The sequence below is a fragment of the Heterocephalus glaber genome, unplaced genomic scaffold, assembly GCF_053883595.1.
Source record: "Heterocephalus glaber isolate CG9 unplaced genomic scaffold, H.glaber_assembly_v1.0 deba00001673, whole genome shotgun sequence".
In the NCBI taxonomy this organism is placed as follows: domain Eukaryota; kingdom Metazoa; phylum Chordata; class Mammalia; order Rodentia; family Bathyergidae; genus Heterocephalus; species Heterocephalus glaber.
The window spans coordinates 3,548,392-3,567,945 of record NW_028258410.1 but is presented as its reverse complement, the minus strand read 5'-3'; the positions used below and the strand labels follow the sequence as shown (position 1 = coordinate 3,567,945).

Here is a 19,554-nt window from a genome sequence, read left to right as displayed (position 1 = left end):
TCAGTGAGAATCCAGTGTAGAACCTGTGTGGAATGCTGCTTCTAAAATACCTGTGAACCTGGTGAGTGTTCACTAAGGACATATGGGGGCCACACTTCTTATGAGCTCCAGGGACAAGGTGATCCCACTTCCAAGGAGCTCATGTTTTGTCCAGCCTCTAATTGGTGAGCATTCTCAACTACACCATTGAGACTAATTAAATTTCTACTAGATTTGTAAAGAAATTGTTTATATGTGTGAGATACTAAATAAGAAGAAATCATCAAAATATGTGTTGTACATCACTCAAACTTCGGTGAATTTCAAGTTTGCATCTGGTTCTGGGCCTGTTTCACTTGCCTTCTTCCAAATCCCTTAAAATACTGGTCTGGCACCATCAGTGTGCCATGATTGTTTTCCTCAGTGTTCTCAGGATAACCATGTCTCTTGGCATGTTGTTGCGAATCTCCATTTTGGGGGAAAATTAGCCCATTTTCAAGTTATTTGTGTTATTTCAGTGGCTCTGCCACAGGGGTGGTTTACCTGAGCATGATCCAAAAACAGCCCAAAACCTTATCTGTGGCCCTTGTATTTAACACACTGACCTAAGCTTATGTGAGTTTGATGTATACCTAGAAACTTTTTAAGTTTTCAGTGCATTGAATCAAAAATGTTAATGCATTTAATTTTGAGGCATTTTTTGAGGTGACATAGTCCATCATGCATCACCCCATTGTGGAATATTTCATGCTTACCCATGTATTGACAGGTACCTGCATTCATAACTATGACTGTTGCACCCAGCAAGAAAGAACCGACCAGAGACCGACATTAAATCCACACAGGAGTTTATTACCGGCCGGGACCTGAGCAGAGCATCAGACTGGAGCCCTGACTGAGGGGAGACAAACATGTTTTATACACCTTTGAGGCCAACAGTTTCTAGGCCCCCCTATGGGATAGAACTAGTAAAGCAAGCAAAAGGTACAGAAGCAGAACGTCCTGCTGTTAGAACATTTGTAAAACAATAGTTGATTAATTGTTGTTTCTAAGAGACTCTCTAAGGGGAGGAGGTTTCTAAGCTTCCTCCTTCTGAGTTCATCTAAAGGGCAGGCAGGTGGGTCAAGCAGCAATATGGGGTCTGTCTTGCTAACTAGGGTCCTTCAATGACGAATGTGAGACACTTTCATCATCTTGGAAAACAGTCCCTGTATCCACTCTTCTGTCTTCCATATTCTCCTCGCACTTTCCTCTCCAAGGCTCAACATTAGACCACCACTAATCAACTGCTTGCTTAGTTATCCTCCTCTGGATTTTGATCTTAGTGAGCCATAGGATATGAGGTCTTTGTGGCTTGCTTTATTCAATTGCTATAATTTTTCAAGGAAATCCATGCTGGGCCCTACATCAGAACTTCAGTTGGCTTTATAATGAAATACTATAATATCATGTGGTCAACACATTCAAATAATGTTTAAATTTGAAAAGATCATCACAAGAAAAGTCACATGGGTGTGAACATCCCTCAGAGTCTTCCCATGTCTTGCAAGGCACCTACCCCACCATTCTTGTCACTTTTAAGCAGCTCTGGAAGTCCTCTTTTGTGTGTGTTTGTGTGTGTGTGTGTAGTTGTGCTGTCCTATTTGCCTTGATGTCCGGAATTGATTCAAAATATTTACATTTCACAATCACTTTGTCTTTGGGGAGGAGCCTGAAGTCACAAGATGTCAGATCTGATGACTAAGATGGATGAGGACACAGTCTCATGTTTTTATGAGCTGTCTTTCTGTTAGATGGAGCTTGGCAGCAGTACTCAACATATTTTTGATCACACTTAAAGACAACTCACAAAAGCTGACTTCAGAACTGTGTCAGTAAGTGGAAAAGGCTGGTATGAGAGTGTTGGAAGTGAAGCAGAGGATGCTGAGGGGGATTAATGGCAATGCGTCTTTTATGTTACTTAATCTTAAAAATTTTAAACACTCATTGTATATTGTGATCATGCCCTGTATGTAGCATAATTGTTGATCTCTTCAGGAATTGATGGACATTTGGTTTCTTTCTAACTTTTGTCTTCTATGAACAATATTGCTATAATATTTTGCAAGTTTTGGTATGGACCTGTGCTTTTATTTCTCTTGGAAGTGGAATTGTTCAGCTGAGGTAGAATTCTCAGGTCACAGGATAGCTCTGCACTTAATCTCAGGAGGAACTGCACACTCCCCAAAGTTGAGGGAGGAGTTGGGGAGGTCCCAATTGATCCACATCTGCCCCACCACTTGGTACCCCTTTAATCCTGTCCTTTCCTGTGGGTGGGACTGTTACCTCACTCTGGCTTTAATTTACACTCTGATGACAAATCATGTGAAGCATCATTTTAGACACTTTAGAAACTGTCTATTTAGATCTTTGCAAAAATTGTTTTTAGTACTGGATATTTTCAATTTCATTGTGAATTAGAAGAGGTTCCATGTATTCTAATTGTGTCACTGGCCAGATGTATATTTTGCCAATATATTTTTCCATTGTATGGATAGTGCTTTCAGTTTATTTTAAGGTTCTATAATTTTAAAATTAGAATTAAATACACCTAAAATAAAATCTCACATCCTCATTTCTTTTAAGTATAGATCTAACTGGTGCTATGCACATTCACACTAGAAACTCATCTGCAGAACTCTTGTATCTTGCACAACTGAAAGTCTGTACCCATTTTACCCACTTCCCCTTCCTGCCTTTGTAAAGCTTCTACCAACCGCTGTGCTGCTTTTTGTCTCTATGGACTTGGCTATACTAGGGTATTCATGTATGTGGAATCACACAATATTTATTCTTTTCTCCCTGTCTTAGAATAATGTCCTCAAGGCTCACTTATGTTCAGGAATACGTCTATATTCATAATCTTGGATTGTGAGTACCTTGCTCTGAGTGTTCTTCAAGACAAGGAAACATTTCTAATAAAGTTCAACTTGACAAATGTCTGATGTCTTGGTATATGGGTAGTATGTGACATCAAATGTCATATGATCACAACTCAGCCAATGATCTCCCCCCATTATATTGTGCGTGATGGTCTCCCAAAGGCCAGAGACTATGGAGGAGATAGGGTCTGCAGAGGAGATAGGGTCTGCAGAGGAGGAGGGGAAAAGGAAAAAATATCCATCACTTCAAATGAAATTAGGGAAGATGTGGAAAATGTTGAAAACAGTGCAAAATTTTGTAGAAAAGCACCAGCTAAATAAGGCTGTAGAATTGCAACAATGAATCTTTTTAACAAAAATGCATTGTCATATTTCTGTAAAATTTTCAGGAGGCTAAATGAAGTGTCACTAGATAAGATCTCATTAAAGTTGCAGGAAAAGATAAATAGTCCATCGAGCTAATAGCAGTAATTCCATTAGTGATAGTGAAAGTCATCCTACATAATAATCCTCATCTCTCTTGTCTCCCTCACACAGACCTAAAAGTTTTTCAAAAGTAAGTACGGATAATTTGTTTATTTTTCTTTGTATTTTATTTTCTACATTATATATCATTATAGTATTATAATCATTTTATATGAATATTTTTGGATCATGGAATGAATCACCTGAGTTTCCATTATTTCTTATGGGGAAACTTGCTTTGACATACAGGTGCTCTGGATTACAAACATAATTCCTAAACAAAGTATGCTTTCAAACCAAGAACCCAGAAATAAACTCGAGCTCCATATCAGCAGGATCAATACCTAGTAGCAGGATGAAGGCTGCATTCCACTTTGTAAAGAAATTGCCATTTTTTCCTCATGTGACATGCAATTTTGCATTCACACCAGCAGTGAATGAGAATTTCCATATGTACCAGTCTTTGCATTGCCAATGATTTTAATTTTGGTCTTGGACTGACATGTGGGGCCTGCCCGTTCTTGTTTTACTTCTTACAGTTTTGAAGAATGCTTTTTTCCCTTTTCCTGTGAATTCTTATTATCACATAAATCACCACTTGGGCCAAGTGCCCCTGACCCCATGTGCAGATGATGCCTGGTCAGTGTGGGGCATGGGGTACCCAGCACCCTCTCACCCCACCCACCAACTTGGACAGAAGCCTGCAGCTACAGTCACGTTGTCTCCTCCCTTGCCATTGGTTGCTGGCTGCCCTGCCTGGTAGCCTTGGGCAGAGCTATCCTACACCCTGCTTTGTGGGATGTCTTCATTCTCTCTGCCAGGAGCCACCCTGGGGAATCCATGGAGCTCCATAGCCCACACTGAACCCACAGACTCTGGGTCCACACACATTGCAGTCTAGTGATGTCCTCCTCACTTTCTAGACCTAGAAGGAGGTGCACAGCTTACTTTCAAACCCTGGGCATCTACACCTCATCCCTGTCCATTCTGGGTGGGCTCTTTCTTGTCACATGAGCTCCTGACCACTCTTCCTCTGACCCCTGTGTGCTCCTATCTCTGCAGAAACCTGTGCTGTTACCTCCTCCTTCTCCCCAGACATTGGCACCAGGGAGAACACCGCCCTAAGCAGAGAGATGGGTGAGGGAGGTTCACATTTCAACCACAAACTGAGCCTGAGTCAGCTCACTCTACAGAGGTCACAGGGCCATCAGCTGAGCTCAGGCCTGGGCTCTTCTTTGTCTTCCCTGAACCGCATTTCTACTGTCTGAGGAATATAGACGTGCACAGGGCCCTGAGGAAGCTGCTCATCCAGTCCCAGTGATGCACTTTCTCACAGCCAGCAGTTCCTCTGAATGTTGTCCCTATTCCCATCCTGCTTGGCTATGCATCTTAATCCTTCACAGTAATGGACCAGATGTTTTCCATTGCATAAAGGTACAAACTAAGAAAATAAAATGGAAATCCGTTTGGAGTTTAGTTTGTTAGTTGCAGCCATTTCCATAAGTTCTGCTCTCTCTTTAATTTTTCCTGATACTTAAAGATAAATTGGGATGAATACTTAGTGCTATTTTAGTCAATTGGTGTTTTTCTTATTCATCAGAGAGGGCTTGTCTTAGATACTTTCTGGTTGCTGAGAATAAATACTAAACTTCCACAGTTAAAGAAGAAGAGGTTTATCTCAGCTCACAGTTTATTGAGGTTTCAGTCCATAGTCAGCTGGCTCTGAGGCAAGATGGCATGGTGGACAGAAATTGTCCATGGCATAGTTCCAGGAGGTAGCCAGGCTTCTTTCCTTTCACTTTTTATTCTATCCAGGTTACTAGCCTATTTGTTGGTGGCTCCCATACCAACAGTGGGTCTTCCCTCTTCAGTAAACCCATAATCCACACAAAGAACTACACTAACCCCATCAGTGGGCTAATCCATCATCACAGAACCCAACCTAGCATGTGAGGCTTTGGGTAAACATCTAGACACAGAATAAGCCATAGTGAGTTGAGACAAAAGTAGACTCTATCTTTGCAGGCTCTGTTCCACTATCTCTGAACAGAGGGAACACATCCTATATGTCTTGGTCAGGAAAGGTTGTGTGAAGAGAGGGACAGGGCATTTATGTCTTGATAAAGAGGACTTGAAAAAAGCCTCAGTACTCTTGTCACTTGGTCACTGGTGTTGATATGGCATGAAAAATACACCTTCACTTTTAAAAGAGGCAATTAGTGTCTGTAAACATTGTGCACGTTTGTGTTTGAAGTCTGCTGAACATGTGCAGGTGCTCTGATCAGACAAGTGCATAGGATGGATTGATGGGGATGCTGTTAGTGGGTAGTCCAGCAAATGGGATAACTCTAGTATTTGTAAACATATAGAACTAGACAAGTACTACTGTTTGTGTTGACACATTTTTATTCTTACAAACATAGAAAATAAATTTCATATTTCACTACTTTTTCATATGTATTAAAATTAATGACCATATGTACATATGATGTTTAAGATTTCTAAGATTTCTACATTGCAGACATAACATTTTTGTTTCTCTGCTTTTGATAGAACACATATGTACTCACACATATGTATTAAATAAACATAGGTACACTGATATTTGACCACCCTACTACACTTTAGAGCAGTATTAGTCACACCCTTTCTCAGACTAGATACCAGCATTAGGGAAGACAATTTTTCCACAGACCCTGGGGAGTGTGGATGTTTTGGGAGTGCTTTGAATGCATTGCATTTATTGTTCACTTTATTTCTCTTATTATTACATCATCCTATGTTATGGAACAATTGTGCAAGTCTCCATAATGCAGAATCAGTGGGAGCCCTGACCTTGTTTCCCTGTAACTAAATGGTCCCATCTGGGGACAATGACACCCTAAGCATATTACTTATATCCAGTCCACTTCATAATCTCATTTTGGTTGCTGTCACTTCAAAAATCCATGCATCTCATAGATATGCTGTTGAAAATGACTTTCAATTCTTTTGAGGTGATACCAGGATATGCTGCCATGATTTCAATCTAGAAGAGTTGGAGATTTGAAGTTGTCTCACACATACTTTTAAGGCCACAATCATTTGTGATGTGAAGCTACTGATCCTATTTTAATACCCTTGATGATACAGAATTACTAGTCAAGAGAAATGTGAGCAGAAAATATGAAAAGATTTCTATTTAAATAGTTTTTTGTTATTGATTTTAGATACACTCTAGAAATAAATAATTATCAAATTTATCATAGGAGATTTGTACCTGTACATAAAATATCTCTATTCTTCTTTTGCCCAATCCCTCCCCACCTTTCAACCCCTCTTCCCCTTTTTATTTATGAAAGTTTTGTTTCCATGGTTTCTTTCTATTCTCTTTTATTCTTTCTCTTCCTTTCATTCTCTATCCTTGCTCACATGATCCCTATCTCATCTGGGCATTTTCTTCCTATTTCCCAATATCTATTGCACATTTAGATCCTTATTTATCCTTTTAATTTCTCACACTACAGAAACAATGCAATATTTAAACACGCGTGTTCAGTTTATTTACTTAAGAGTATGGCGTCATGGTGCATCCATTTATGTAGAAATGTCTCAGATTTATCCTTATCTATTACAGAGTAGTACTCCATTGTATAAAAAATGTGTTCTTTATTTATTTGTCTGCTGATGGGCATTTAGGCTCCTTCCAAGATTTAGCTATTATAAATTGTACTGCTATAATCATGAGTGTGCATATATTGCTGTAGTATTATTTTTTAAAAATTATTTTGGGAAGATACAAAGCAGGGGAATAGCTGGGTCAAATGAAAACTCTAGTTTTAGTTTTCTGATGATTCTCCATACTGATTTTCACAGTGGTTGCATCAGTCTACACTCCTACCAACAGTAGAGAAAGGTTCCTTTTACCCCACAGCTCCATCAGCATTTGTTATTGGTTGATTTTAAAGGACTTTTTAAGAGTAGAGTTTTTTGGCTCTCTATATTTCATAGAACAACAAAAAATTATGTGATTAATTAATGAAAACATTGGGTGACTGAATCAATTACAAACACTTTGGCTTTGTACACTGAAATTTTTTAGAATGTACACCAGAAGTATTGCTCTGAAAATAAGGTATTGCTAACTCACTCATGTTATTAATTTATTGCTCACACTATAGATCATGACATTATATGAAGGTTAGTGACAACTGTTCTTGTGTGGCATGTAGTATAAATTTCTGGGATATATTATTTCTTAATATTTTAGCTATTGCTTTTGAGATAATCTGTTTTTTGGCCAAACTAAAATAAAAACTACATCAGAATATTTGTATCCTCATGTTGGCACTGAACTTCAATAGCAGGACTACTTAGGAACCATTTAATTCTTCTGAATTTCAAGTCTTTAAAATGCAAAACAATAATAAAACAAGTTTTATCCAAATTTGGGCCACCTTAGAACAAAAAATAGTAATATATTTGCAATATTAATCCTGAAATGAATAAGCTGGACTTTTATTACATAAGAAGGAATAGTGTCATATAAATGTATTTCTAAATTTAGCTAAGTCATAATGAGTTCAGCACTTCAGAAAATGTTTCATGTGTTTTACTGAATTCCTTTTGAGTGCACTAAACCATGTCTGGTATGTCTCCTGATTGTCCACAGTCCACAAGTCAGATAAATACCGGTAAACCATGTTCTTATTTATATACACTACTACCATAATGCATATCCAAAAATGTTTCATGTAAATAATGAATTATGATCTTCTCTCTAGAAGTGATTAGGCAAATGGGAAGATAGTGTTTACAGAGCATAGAATTGCAGTTAGGGGGATGAAAAGTTTTGGATACAAGGAAATGTGAGAATGTCTGTCATACAAATCCTCAAATGTGCTAAAGTGCGTATTTAAATAAAATTTAACATAACTTGGAATCAGTGTAATGTAATTATGCAAAACATCAGGAACTCAATGGTATGATATTGTTGGGACTGTGGAACACCGATTTTTTCCATGAATGTGAATTGGAAAAGTAAAATGTTACATAGAACAAGCTGTGCATTTGAGTTACAGAGTTCTGAGTCGTCAGCCACACCAGGCTGTCCAATCTCTTGGTGTCCCCCACAACTAACCAAGCCAGAGATTCTCTCCACACTTGTACATAATAATTTTTTTCTACTGTAACCTGGTAAGAAGGGAAGAGCAATTCTCTGAGAGTGTATCCCTCATCTTTTCTGAAACTTGTCAAATCCCCATACCCACAATTGGAGGAGAAAAACTTTTACTGATGGCTTTTAGATGACTCTGTCCACAGTGATCTGATGCACAGAATCAAGTGGCAAGCAGAAGCAATGGTAGAGGACAGTGGACAACCCATGTGGGCAGCAGGTAGGAAGAAGAGCCAGGGAGAAGAATCCAACCTTGCTGCTCATGCCCCAGCAGCCTCCTCCAGCCATGTGGCCTTCTCACTGCACAGTGGGCTACTGAGCTCCTCAGTGAGTGAACCCACTCTGAGTGCAGCACCAAGATCCCTCACCATCACAGTCAGGAGGCTGTGAGGGGCATTTTAGGTCTGAACCACAGTGGAGGTGGTGATGTGGTCACAGAGCTGTGACACAGCTACTGAGAGCTGGACGAGTCCACAGCACAGGGACCTCTTTTCCTGTGTGAACTGAGTCATAAGGCTTCATTAGGAACTAAAAGGATCACCAAGGAGGTGTTGTTTACCACATCTTTGTGTGTATGAGTGTGTGTGTGTGTTAGAGATGGGTGCAAGAGTGCTTTGTGTGTATCTCTGATACAATTCCATGTGTCATTGGTGTATGTAAAATTTCACCTAGTAGCATTGTAAAATAATCAAATTAGTCAATGAACTATAAAGACATGGTTTCTTAGTAAACATTGCCATACAAAATGTTCACATTCTTTGTGTGGAGCCACTATCTAGTCCATGCGCATAACACAGCTCAATTCCTTTTTCCATCCCCTTTCTCCTCTCCTCCCTCTCCTGCCCTTGATCTGTGCATCCTTCCCCTTTTGCAAAAGATCTTGCTCCCTAAGTAGTATGTGCTTAAATGCAGATTTTTTAGAGAATATTTTTATTTTGCAGAAAAGTCTTATTACCATCAGTCATCAGGAAATCCAATTAAAACTGGGAGGAGACAATGCTTCACATAAGTTAAGATGACTATTGCCAAAAAGAGGAAAGGTGACAGTGTGGGTGATGTGCAGAGTAAAATCAACCCCAGGGCCAGTTTTGGGGTTTGCACCTTAACACAGCAATGTGCCTCAAACACTAAAATTGGCGTTACCTTCTGATAGAGGAATCCCATCCCTGGGTATGGATCCCAAGAACTGGAATCCATCTACTGAAGGAATGTCAGCACTTTGTTCTTCACTGCAGCACTGCTCACATAGCTGAAGATATAGAAGCCACATGGGCTTACTCTTCAGATAAGGGTTAAGAAAATGTGCCATATACACTCAGTGGAATACTATTCAGTCCTAAAAATGGTTGAGGGCCTTTCTTTTGCACCAACATGCCTGCACCTGGAGGGTGTGTATTCTGCAATGTGAAGTAAGCCAGGCACCAAAAACAAACACTGCATGATACCTTTTCATGTGGAATTTAGCAAAGTGGAGTCCATAGATCTATTGAGTAGAATTGTGAACAGATCCTACAGAGGGGGACTGTAGACAATGGGGAAATAATGACCAGAGTACACAGAATCTCAAGCAGAAAGGATGAGCATTGAAGACCTGCAGTTGCACAGAATGGTGCCTATGACAGCAATGCATTACACACTTTTCATACTCTGGGAAATGGGAGATTTTAACTGTTTCACACACCTAAATGTTAAGAATAATGAATAATATATTGGATTATTCACTTCACATCAAAGAATCACACCACATTCCACATATACATAAAACTGTTATTTCTAAATGAATAAATATATAAAATTGCAAAAAAGAAAAAAATCTATTAATAAAAATTACCCAGAAGATAATAATTTCAAAGTAGAAAGAATCAAACTCATAATAATATATTAGCTGAAAATATACAAACAGAAATACAATATGGATTTTTCAAGTCCCTTAATACAAAACTAAATTCTATTTTGAAAATCAATTCAAGGAAGAACTAGAATGACATAATTTTATGAATGAAGACTGAAAATTACATATGAATCTACTTGTTCATTCAAATATTTGGAATTAAAAAAACAAGGCAAAAACTCTACATATAAATTTTGATAAAATAAAAAACAGGGCAAAATGAATTAATTAAAACATTCAAAGATTTAAAAAGTGTTAACTCCCTACCTTTGTAAGAGTGTTATTTAAATACAAAATTGAAAGTGATTTTTTTCCTTGGAAACAGCTATGAAAATGACTTAGGTACAGACATATTTTGAAAAGAAATGTGGATATGTTTTTTACCTTTGTTTGGAGAAATATTTCACAACAAATGCAGAACTCAAATCAAGATTTGTGCCTTATACTCACACAACTTTCAATGTCACCTATAACTAGATAAAGCTGAACAGATGTAACCTTGTCAGTGATGAAACATTGAAAGTTGTGGTATCTCAGGCATTAGAGGAGGGTGAGCCATGTCCAGACCTTCAAAAGGACATAATCTGGATGACAGTATGTACATGGTGCCAAACACAACTTGCTTCTGCCAGGAAAAATAAGTGGGGAGATACAGTGAGCCTGATATGCCTATTGTCCTGGACTGGGGCTAAGTGGGTACCAACACCTTAGAGCTGAGGTTTTTCCATACAGAGTGGATTGATGAACCAAACAGGTGGAAAATTTGGGATTCAGTGCTGAGACCAATATTGTCAATATGTATTTCCTCCACCATGATGCAAGTTCAGCTTTTCAAAGTTAGAAAAGTAAAACTCTTTCAATGTTTAGTGAATCATTTGTACATGCTATTTGTTGAGATAAATGTCCCACATGGTGGAAGCATTGTCTGATGCTTTGCCAATAAATCCCAGTAGCAGTTGTTGTTTCATCTGGCTCCATGGTGATTTGTTTTCTTCATGGCATTCAAAGGTTTCCTGGATCAACCATCGCCTGAAATTTTCCATCCTGAGTGCAAGGAAGGAGAAACCAAAATTTTCAATCTAAAGTTTTTTGAATATCAGATGTTTTGTGACCTAATTTTCAATGAATGAATCAAAAGGGTTTCAGCAGATGAAGGAGAAGGGGCCTGTGAAGGTCTCAGTGTTAATAAGCCCATTGTACTTTCAGCCCTGAGTTGTCACACTGTCTAAACTCCTTGTCACTTATCCCAGCCTGAGTGGAAGAGTGAGTCCGAAGAGCACAGGGCAGACAGCAGTGTCTTCTCACAGGACAACTCAGTACAATTCTCCAGGTTGCTCAGATCCAGCACCTGAGGTTCTCACAACAGCCCAGGTTTCTGTTAAGGAGGAACACATAACACTTGCCCTGCTGTTTATGATGCCTGCCTTTTATTTACCTCAAAATCATCCCAGTCATTTTCCAGATAATTTGCCAATGTACACCACACTTCTCTTCCTTTGGGAAACATGTATATATGCAAGTAGTGAATGAGAAAATTAAGACATAGATTTGTAGTTCATGCAGACAACAAAAATATACACAGACAAATAAAATTATATAACTCAGTCTCAATCACAACTTATGAACATATATCAAATACAAAATAAAATACTCTGAATGAGAGTTGAGATTTTTGTTTTAGTCAAGATAATTCTTGACTGTGAACAGAGAATATCTGTTGAACATTCTTCACAGAGCAGCATTGATCTCCCTGTTGTGTAGACAGTAGATGATGGGGTTCAGGAATGGGGGCACTATCCTGTAGAACATGGCAGTCAGCAGATTCTTGAGGGATGGTTTCTTTCCAATGGGACCCAAGAGAGCCACCAGCCCAGAAATGGGAAACAAAAGGAGAATGGCCAGTTGTGGGGTACAGGTGGACATGGGTTTGTTACAGTTTTCCACTGAATGGGTCTTAAGCACAGTTGAAAACTTATTAACATATGACACAAACTTAAATTTAAAACACATTGAGCCAAGGCAAACACTTAAAGCAATGATTACAAATTCAGAAAATTGGACATCTGAAGATGAATTTCTCAGAATATGAGGAACATCACAGAAATATTGCTTGATCTCATTTGTCTTGGTGAAGGGAAGCCTGAACAGAGCTCTTGTGTGGATAGCAGAGTAGAACAGATCAGAGGCCCAGGAGCCAGCTGTGGCCTGGGAGCACAGACTCAGGGTGATAATGAGCCCATAATGCAGACAGTGGCAAATGGCCTTATAGTGGTAATAGGACATGACCACCAGGAGGGCAATCACTACCTCTGCAAAAAGAAGATAGAGGAAAATCTGTGCAGCACACTCTGTCAGGGATATGGTCTTAACAGCCTGTCATGGAATTCACTATGGCCTTGGGAACAATAACTGAGATACTACCCTGGTCTAGGAGGGTCACAGTGCTGTTAAAAATGTACAACGGAGAGTGCAGCTGTCTGTCTGTCATGATGCCAGTGACAGTCACAAGATTCCCTGTTAGTGCTCCCAGACAAATCACTAAGAATGACACACCTTGCAGAACCTGGAGCTCCCAGGAGCCTGTGACATCCATGAGGAGGAATTCCATAAAGACAGTGAGCTTGTCCATGTTTGCCCACCTGCCATCATGTCTGCCGAGTCAGAGGTTAAAGTGAGCAGAAGATGCTCCAATATAGAGAGATCATGAGAACTGTAATGTGGTTTCTAACCTGGAACTCAGGAGACAATAAGTGGATACATAAAGTACCTTGAAATCCAGTTAATGCACATATTTCTATTTCTTGTTCCTTTTCCAAATTCCTGATAATTATTCTGTCTAGTTCCATAGTATGAGAGATTAAAGCAGTAAAGTATTTAAAGTAAAATTAATTCTAGGCAATCATTCATTTATTCAGTACATACATTTAACATGTATTTTCTAATCATTCTGGACACCTGTTTTTCCATTTGCTTCAGGTTTCTGTTGCTCTCCTAGGCATTGTCTATGAGAGCTTCTCTAATGTCACTCAGGCTTGGAAATCCCTCATCAAATCCTCATTCTCTAGGTCCTGGCCTGGAGAATGACTGTGATGCAGCCCTTCTGTGGCTGATGCTCTCCTCAGTTTTCCTTAACCAACCTAATGCATTAACCTGAGTTTCCTTTAACAATGACTTTGATCTAAATGACACCAGACCTCTCTTTCAGACTTGCTTCCCTAAAAAAGAGAAAATCATTTGAGCTCAGAATGTGACTATCAACTCTGATATTAATTGATTTAGTTGATAGCACTGATAAGGTATGAGTTACTGATAAAAACACTGGTGGCTATTTTCAATTTCCTTTACCAAAGTCAAGCCTGGTCCCCCTGCTTCCTCCATGGAAACAAAATCTCCCATTTCCTGGTGCTAGTTTATCTCTCACTTCTATCCCTCACCATGGATCTTGGTCCTGCACAAACAGGGAATCCAGGGAGGCCAACTCCTCCTTCTTTACATCAGGGATACTTTGAAATCATGTGGCTCAACATTTCAATGGACAACAGAATGAATGTGCTTTTTAATTCCTCATAAATTATTAAATATGAGAAGAAGAAGAATTTACATAAGGATCAGTGTTATCATTCTAGTGCCTTATACAATCCACCTCCTATCAAAATTTGACCCTAATAATGGCCATGATAGAAATCTCAACTTTTTTCTTTACTAATTTGAAGCCTCTTTTTCCCTATGTCAGTTGATTTTAATGAAATGTCCCCATAAATTTAATTTGGTTACAGACTTCTTAGTTATCCCTTTAAATCAAGCTTAAATTCACATGACTTCATGCTCAATTCCAAGATAATTTTCCATCAGCATGATTTCTGTCTTTTGACCTCAGCCATATATGAAACAGATCCTGGGAGAGAATTTTTTTGTTATGAAATCAGGTCCTTGTGCTTATGCAGCAGGTGGTGAAACCACTGAGCTAAATCCCCAGCCCCTGGGAGAGTATTTTAAAAAGTAATTGCCACTAATAAACACTAGAATCAGAAAAAATATGTCTATCCTATTAGCACACATATGTCATATTGGGCTTACATAGTTAACATTATTTTATGATTTTGTAGTATTTCACAGGTGCTTATATGTGACTTATGCATTACTCATGTTAATAAACATACATAAATTAACATTTTAAAACTTACCTGAGCAGTGAGGTAATGAGTCTAATAACATGAACACAAATGTTGACTTTGCTCAGTGTGAAGAGACTTGATGAGATCCTTGCTCCTGCTTCTTTCTTCAGTGACTAAAGGCAAACTCACTTCTCAGTGAGACTAGGAGTCTGGACTTTTCATGCAGCCCTGCTTCTGAAATACCTGGGACCCTGGTAAGTGTTCACTAAGGATGCATGGGGTTCACACTTTGAATGAGATCCCAGCTCCAAGGGGCCCATGCTTCCTCCAGCGTGTAATTGGCCAGGATTTTTCCCATACCATTGAGACTAATTAAATTTCCAATAGTTTTAAGTAGTTTATGTGTGTGGCCCTTAATAAAAATGAAGCACTCAAATATATTTCATACATGACTCAAGATTCAATGAATTTCCAAGCTCACAACTGATTATGAGATTAATAATATTTGTATGAAATAAACACCTAAAATGTTAGTCTTGCACAATGTGTTGTGATGATTGGGAGAGAAATTTCACTCTCTATGTTGGTATTTTCCAACAAAACACTACAACATGTTACAAAATCATGCATGACCCTCACAGAGGGCTGGAAGAATTAAAATCAGAGTATGAAAAATTCATTCACAACTGTTCAGTTTTCAAGATTGAATTATTCTTTTAAAAAACTGTAAGATGTTTCTTTACTTTGGAATAAATGAAGAACACCAGAACCTGTATAAATGTATGCTAAAACTCCTTGCTATTCCAGTCCTATACCAGTCCAAGGCAATACTTGTCTTGTTCAACTGAACCCATGAACTTCACTGTCCAGGAGGTTTCTCCTCAGAAGCAGGTGACCCCACACTGCTTTCCCAAGCTCAGGGATGGAAAATTGTGTCCTCTGAAACCACAAAAGTCTTCTGATCCTTAGTTTATACAGGGAAAGATAATGTTCAGTAGGAAATTTTAATCCATAGGTTCTTGAGGAAGCTTAGCTGTTCTGTGTCTTGGACTCTTTTGTGCTCAGCAGAGCTCAGTACCTGTGGTGAGTACTTCATTTGTCAAATGCATTTTAGCAAACAGTTCTGGAGGTTGGAAAGCATGGCAGAGGCATTGGTGCTGATGAGCAGCTGAAGGGAAAGAGAACAATGGGAAGAGGAAATAGAGAAGAGGAGGGGAGAGGAGAGGGCAGAAAGGAGAAGAGAACTGGTGAAGATCCCATTGTGGTCTATTTAAACAACCCTCCCTTTGGTAAACAATTGATTCTTTGTTATTCTTTTCAGAGGATTTTACACATGAATTATTTAGATTTCTTTGGGGCCCACATGCATAGGTTCTGTCATCTGTTGTTATGGTTACACTGGGGAGACCAGCACACAAATATGGGGCAGAGACAGCATACCAGCTCCAGCACCAGGTTATAGAGAGAAGTATTTTCCTGATTTTAAAGATTCTTTGGTTTATGTCTAATGAGTTTCATCCATGTAGAAAGTGCAATATTTCATCCTTTAGGTTTAGGGTGTTATGTTCACACACTCATATTGGTAACTTTAGTTTAGCACCAGGCAGATCCTACATTCATGGCTTTATGAGTAAATTGTGCCTGAAATTGAACAAAATAACCAAATGAAAGATAATGCAGTAGTTTAGACAGAAATTGATATCCCTGACATCATAAGCTTCAGTACCATTCAAGAATATTTTAGAATTTGATAACAGAGCTTGAGTACTGCACCTTCCTAGTGCTTCCCTAAATATCAAAATTAAGGCCCAAACCATGCCACAGGGAGTTTCCTTCTGTACCTCCCCAGGAAGCATTTTATTTGTGAGGGATGTGGTGATCCACTGTTCATGTGGGCAAGTTCATGGGGCAATGACTGGAAAGAGACTTAATCAATACCATTTTAATTCCATGGCTAACTGAAATTGATTTTTTGTCTATAACTGTTAATTTACATCAAAGCATGAAGAATAGTTTAGCACATGTAAGTGAGAATCATTTGTAAAATGCTCCCAGACTGGTTTGGAGTAATTATAAGTAAAATTACAATAAGAAATCTATCTCAAACATTGGATACTATTGCTAAATCTATTGCAAATACTACAGTTGCCCAGAAGTCTCCAATTCTATTGCTAAATTTGTTTTAGGTAACAAGACTTTGTCCTATTATCTTTGGGTAAACAGGGCAGAATGGGGTGGTAGCCAATGGTAGAAACTCTGCTGAAAGAAACCAACAGCCAGATATTTTTGTCAACAGTGCAAGTCCTTCTTCTGGCTCATTCAGGGTGTGTTTCCATGTGCTCGATTGATTCATGAAGGCTCTTGCTGAATGCATTCCTTTGCTTAGTTATTAACTCCCCCTAGTCATTATAATTATCTCCTCTTGTGCTCTGTCTCTCTAGGTGTTGCATGCTCATATATCTGGTACATGCCAGGTTTTCTCACCAAGATCACAATAGTGAGCAAAATAAGAATGTAAAGAATGACTCAACTAACTGGACATTATCAATTATAACTTCCATACTTGGACCAAATAGGTATATTATCAAGGTATCAAATAGTGGTATTGATGCTCAAGGATTTTGCCGTTCTTTGCAGTGTGAAGTCACGACTGTGTGGGGGAGCCACCTAGAAGATTAGTAAAGTACACTTCTAGGTGTGTCAGGGTAATGGAAACATGGCCTCTAGGTCTATGTTGAGTCTGTGAGCCCTTTCCCTCTTGTGCTGTTTTCTTGCTCTGTTTCATTTTTTTCCCACATCCTTTTGCAATGATGTTCCTTTCTTACAGCTGGGTAACCAAGGACTGAATTCTTTGAAACCAAGAGCAAAATTAAACCTCTACTGTTTTCATTTGTGGGCAGATATTTGCTGGCTCAGATGAGAAAGTTGACCAACAAAGGGAATATGGGCCAGGAGTAGTGGCTGCTCAAGCCTTTTGGAACTCACATTTACCACTATGTTCCTTTGATGCCAGGCATGGAGTTACAAGGCATATATATTGAATATGCTCACAAATATAAAATACATTGAAAAAGAGGCAAGTCACAAGGGAGGAACTGAAAATTTAGAAATATTTAAATTAAACAAGTTAAGAGATAAGAAATTGGGGGAAAAATCTGCAATGCATAGAGTATAAGTAAATTTAGTGATTTCCACCCATATATCATTAAAAGTTGGAAAATTAATAATACATACTTATGAAAGAAAAGGCTGTAGAATCCTTACATAAATAAGGTATATTCCCATCATATTGATGGGAAAAATTACAATTTTTTGATTAATTAATTAAAATATTGGGTGACTCAATCAATCAAAACCTTTGTCAAAATGAAATTTTGTAGAATGGACACCAGAAAATGTCCCTGTGAAACAAGGTATTGCTAGCCCAGCTCCACACACCCATATACTTAATGCTCAGCCCGCTCTCCCTCATGGACCTCACATCTGCACCACAGTGCACAATATGGCTTCCAGGTTACTCTTTGAAAACAAGTCTATCTCCTCTATTGGGTGTGGGGTTCAGTGTTTCTTCTTTGTGACCTTAGCAGGTTCAGAAGGACTGATCCTGATAGCTATGTCCTATGAACATTGCCTGGCAATATGCTTCCCCCTGCACTACCCCATCTGCATGAACAGAAGAGTGTGGGTGCTGACAATCCTAGGATCCTGGGCAATGGGTATCATCAACTCCTGTGCTCAGTCTATGTACTCCATATACCTTACTGCAGGTCTAGGATCATCAATCATTTCTTCTGCCATGTTCTGTCCATGCTCACTCTGCCCTGCATGGACACCAGGGTCTATGAGTACAATGCATTCAATAGCACCATCCTCTTTCTTATGTTTCCTTTCCTGGGTATTCTGTGTTCCTATGGTTGGGTCCTTCTCATTGTCTTCTGCATGCACACTTGGGAAGGCAGGAAGAATGCCTATTCCACCTGCAGCTCCCACCTCACTGTGGTGACTTTCTACTATGTACCCTTTGCTTACATTTATCTCCACCCAAAGCCCCTCCAGTCTCCAGCAGAGGACAAGGTTCTGACTATCTTCTACATCTTCCTCACCCTAATGCTCAATCCTGTGATCTACAGCCTGAGGAGCAAGGAGGTGCTAGGGGCCCTGGGAAGAGTGATTCAAAGAATCTGCTCTTGGAAAATGTAGGCAAATTTGTGCCTCTGCATATGCAGCAGTGGATCACTACTTGAAAAATATTTAATGGCCACCACTTAAACTGAATTTAATCTGTAATATTGCAAATTTATCTGATGTGGCAAAATAATTATATATTTTCAACCCTAATATTAATCTTTCTTTATTGCTTCTCTCCCATCTAATAATGGCCTTGTGTTTTTCACTAATGTGAATTTGCTGACATGGAAAATTAAAACAGAATATAGTGAAACCTTTCTAAATATTTCAAAATTAGAGTGAGATCAACAACTTAGTTGAATGTTCAAATTTTTGAAACTAGTATTTTAGCAGACACATTCCCATGATTTCCTCTCACAATCCTCCCCCACATTTGAACATACATATGGCATTGTCCTTGCCAATTCCTGAAGCAGTTTCTAAGTCTCATTTCATGAGGGCCTTTAACTATGCTATTGTAGCTGTCCTGGTGTCCAGAATGCATTCAAAATATTTACCTTACAAGGTCAATTTTTACTTCTGGGAAGACCCAGAGTTCCCACAGTGCTAGATGTGGCAAATCAGGCAGATGAGGGCACGGTGACAAGTTTTTATGAACCTACCATTTCCATTCATAGGAATTGGTAGTGGCATGCACTATACATTTTATCATTCCATAAAGATACTTATAAAAGAGGACTTGCAGAAGTGCTTCAGAGAGAGGCAAAAATAATCGAATAATGAATGTGTGTTTAAAGTAAGGAGAAATGTTTTTAGGGTCATTAGTGCAAATGTGTCTCTTACTGTAACAATTTTAAAAATTTAAGCATTTATTGTATATTGTGATCACTCCTTGTGTTG

The 19,554-nt window shown here is 38.8% G+C and overlaps 1 protein-coding gene and 1 pseudogene across 1 annotated transcript; one reads left to right on the top strand and one right to left on the bottom strand.

Moving 5' to 3' along the window:
- Positions 1–12,139: 12,139 nt before the first annotated feature.
- On the bottom strand, positions 12,140–12,694 carry LOC147822098 (olfactory receptor 14I1-like). Its single transcript, XM_087197558.1, has one exon. It carries the CDS (start codon positions 12,692–12,694, stop codon positions 12,140–12,142), a length of 555 nt encoding a protein of 184 aa, XP_087053684.1.
- Positions 12,695–13,058: 364 nt separating this feature from the next.
- Positions 13,059–18,726, top strand: LOC147822097 (olfactory receptor 2L5-like; annotated as a pseudogene).
- Positions 18,727–19,554: the final 828 nt, after the last annotated feature.

Bases quoted from the DNA above. Each gene is read 5' to 3' on its own strand.
- LOC147822098 (XM_087197558.1), bottom strand. From the start codon at position 12,694: ATGTCCTATTACCACTATAAGGCCATTTGCCACTGTCTGCATTATGGG.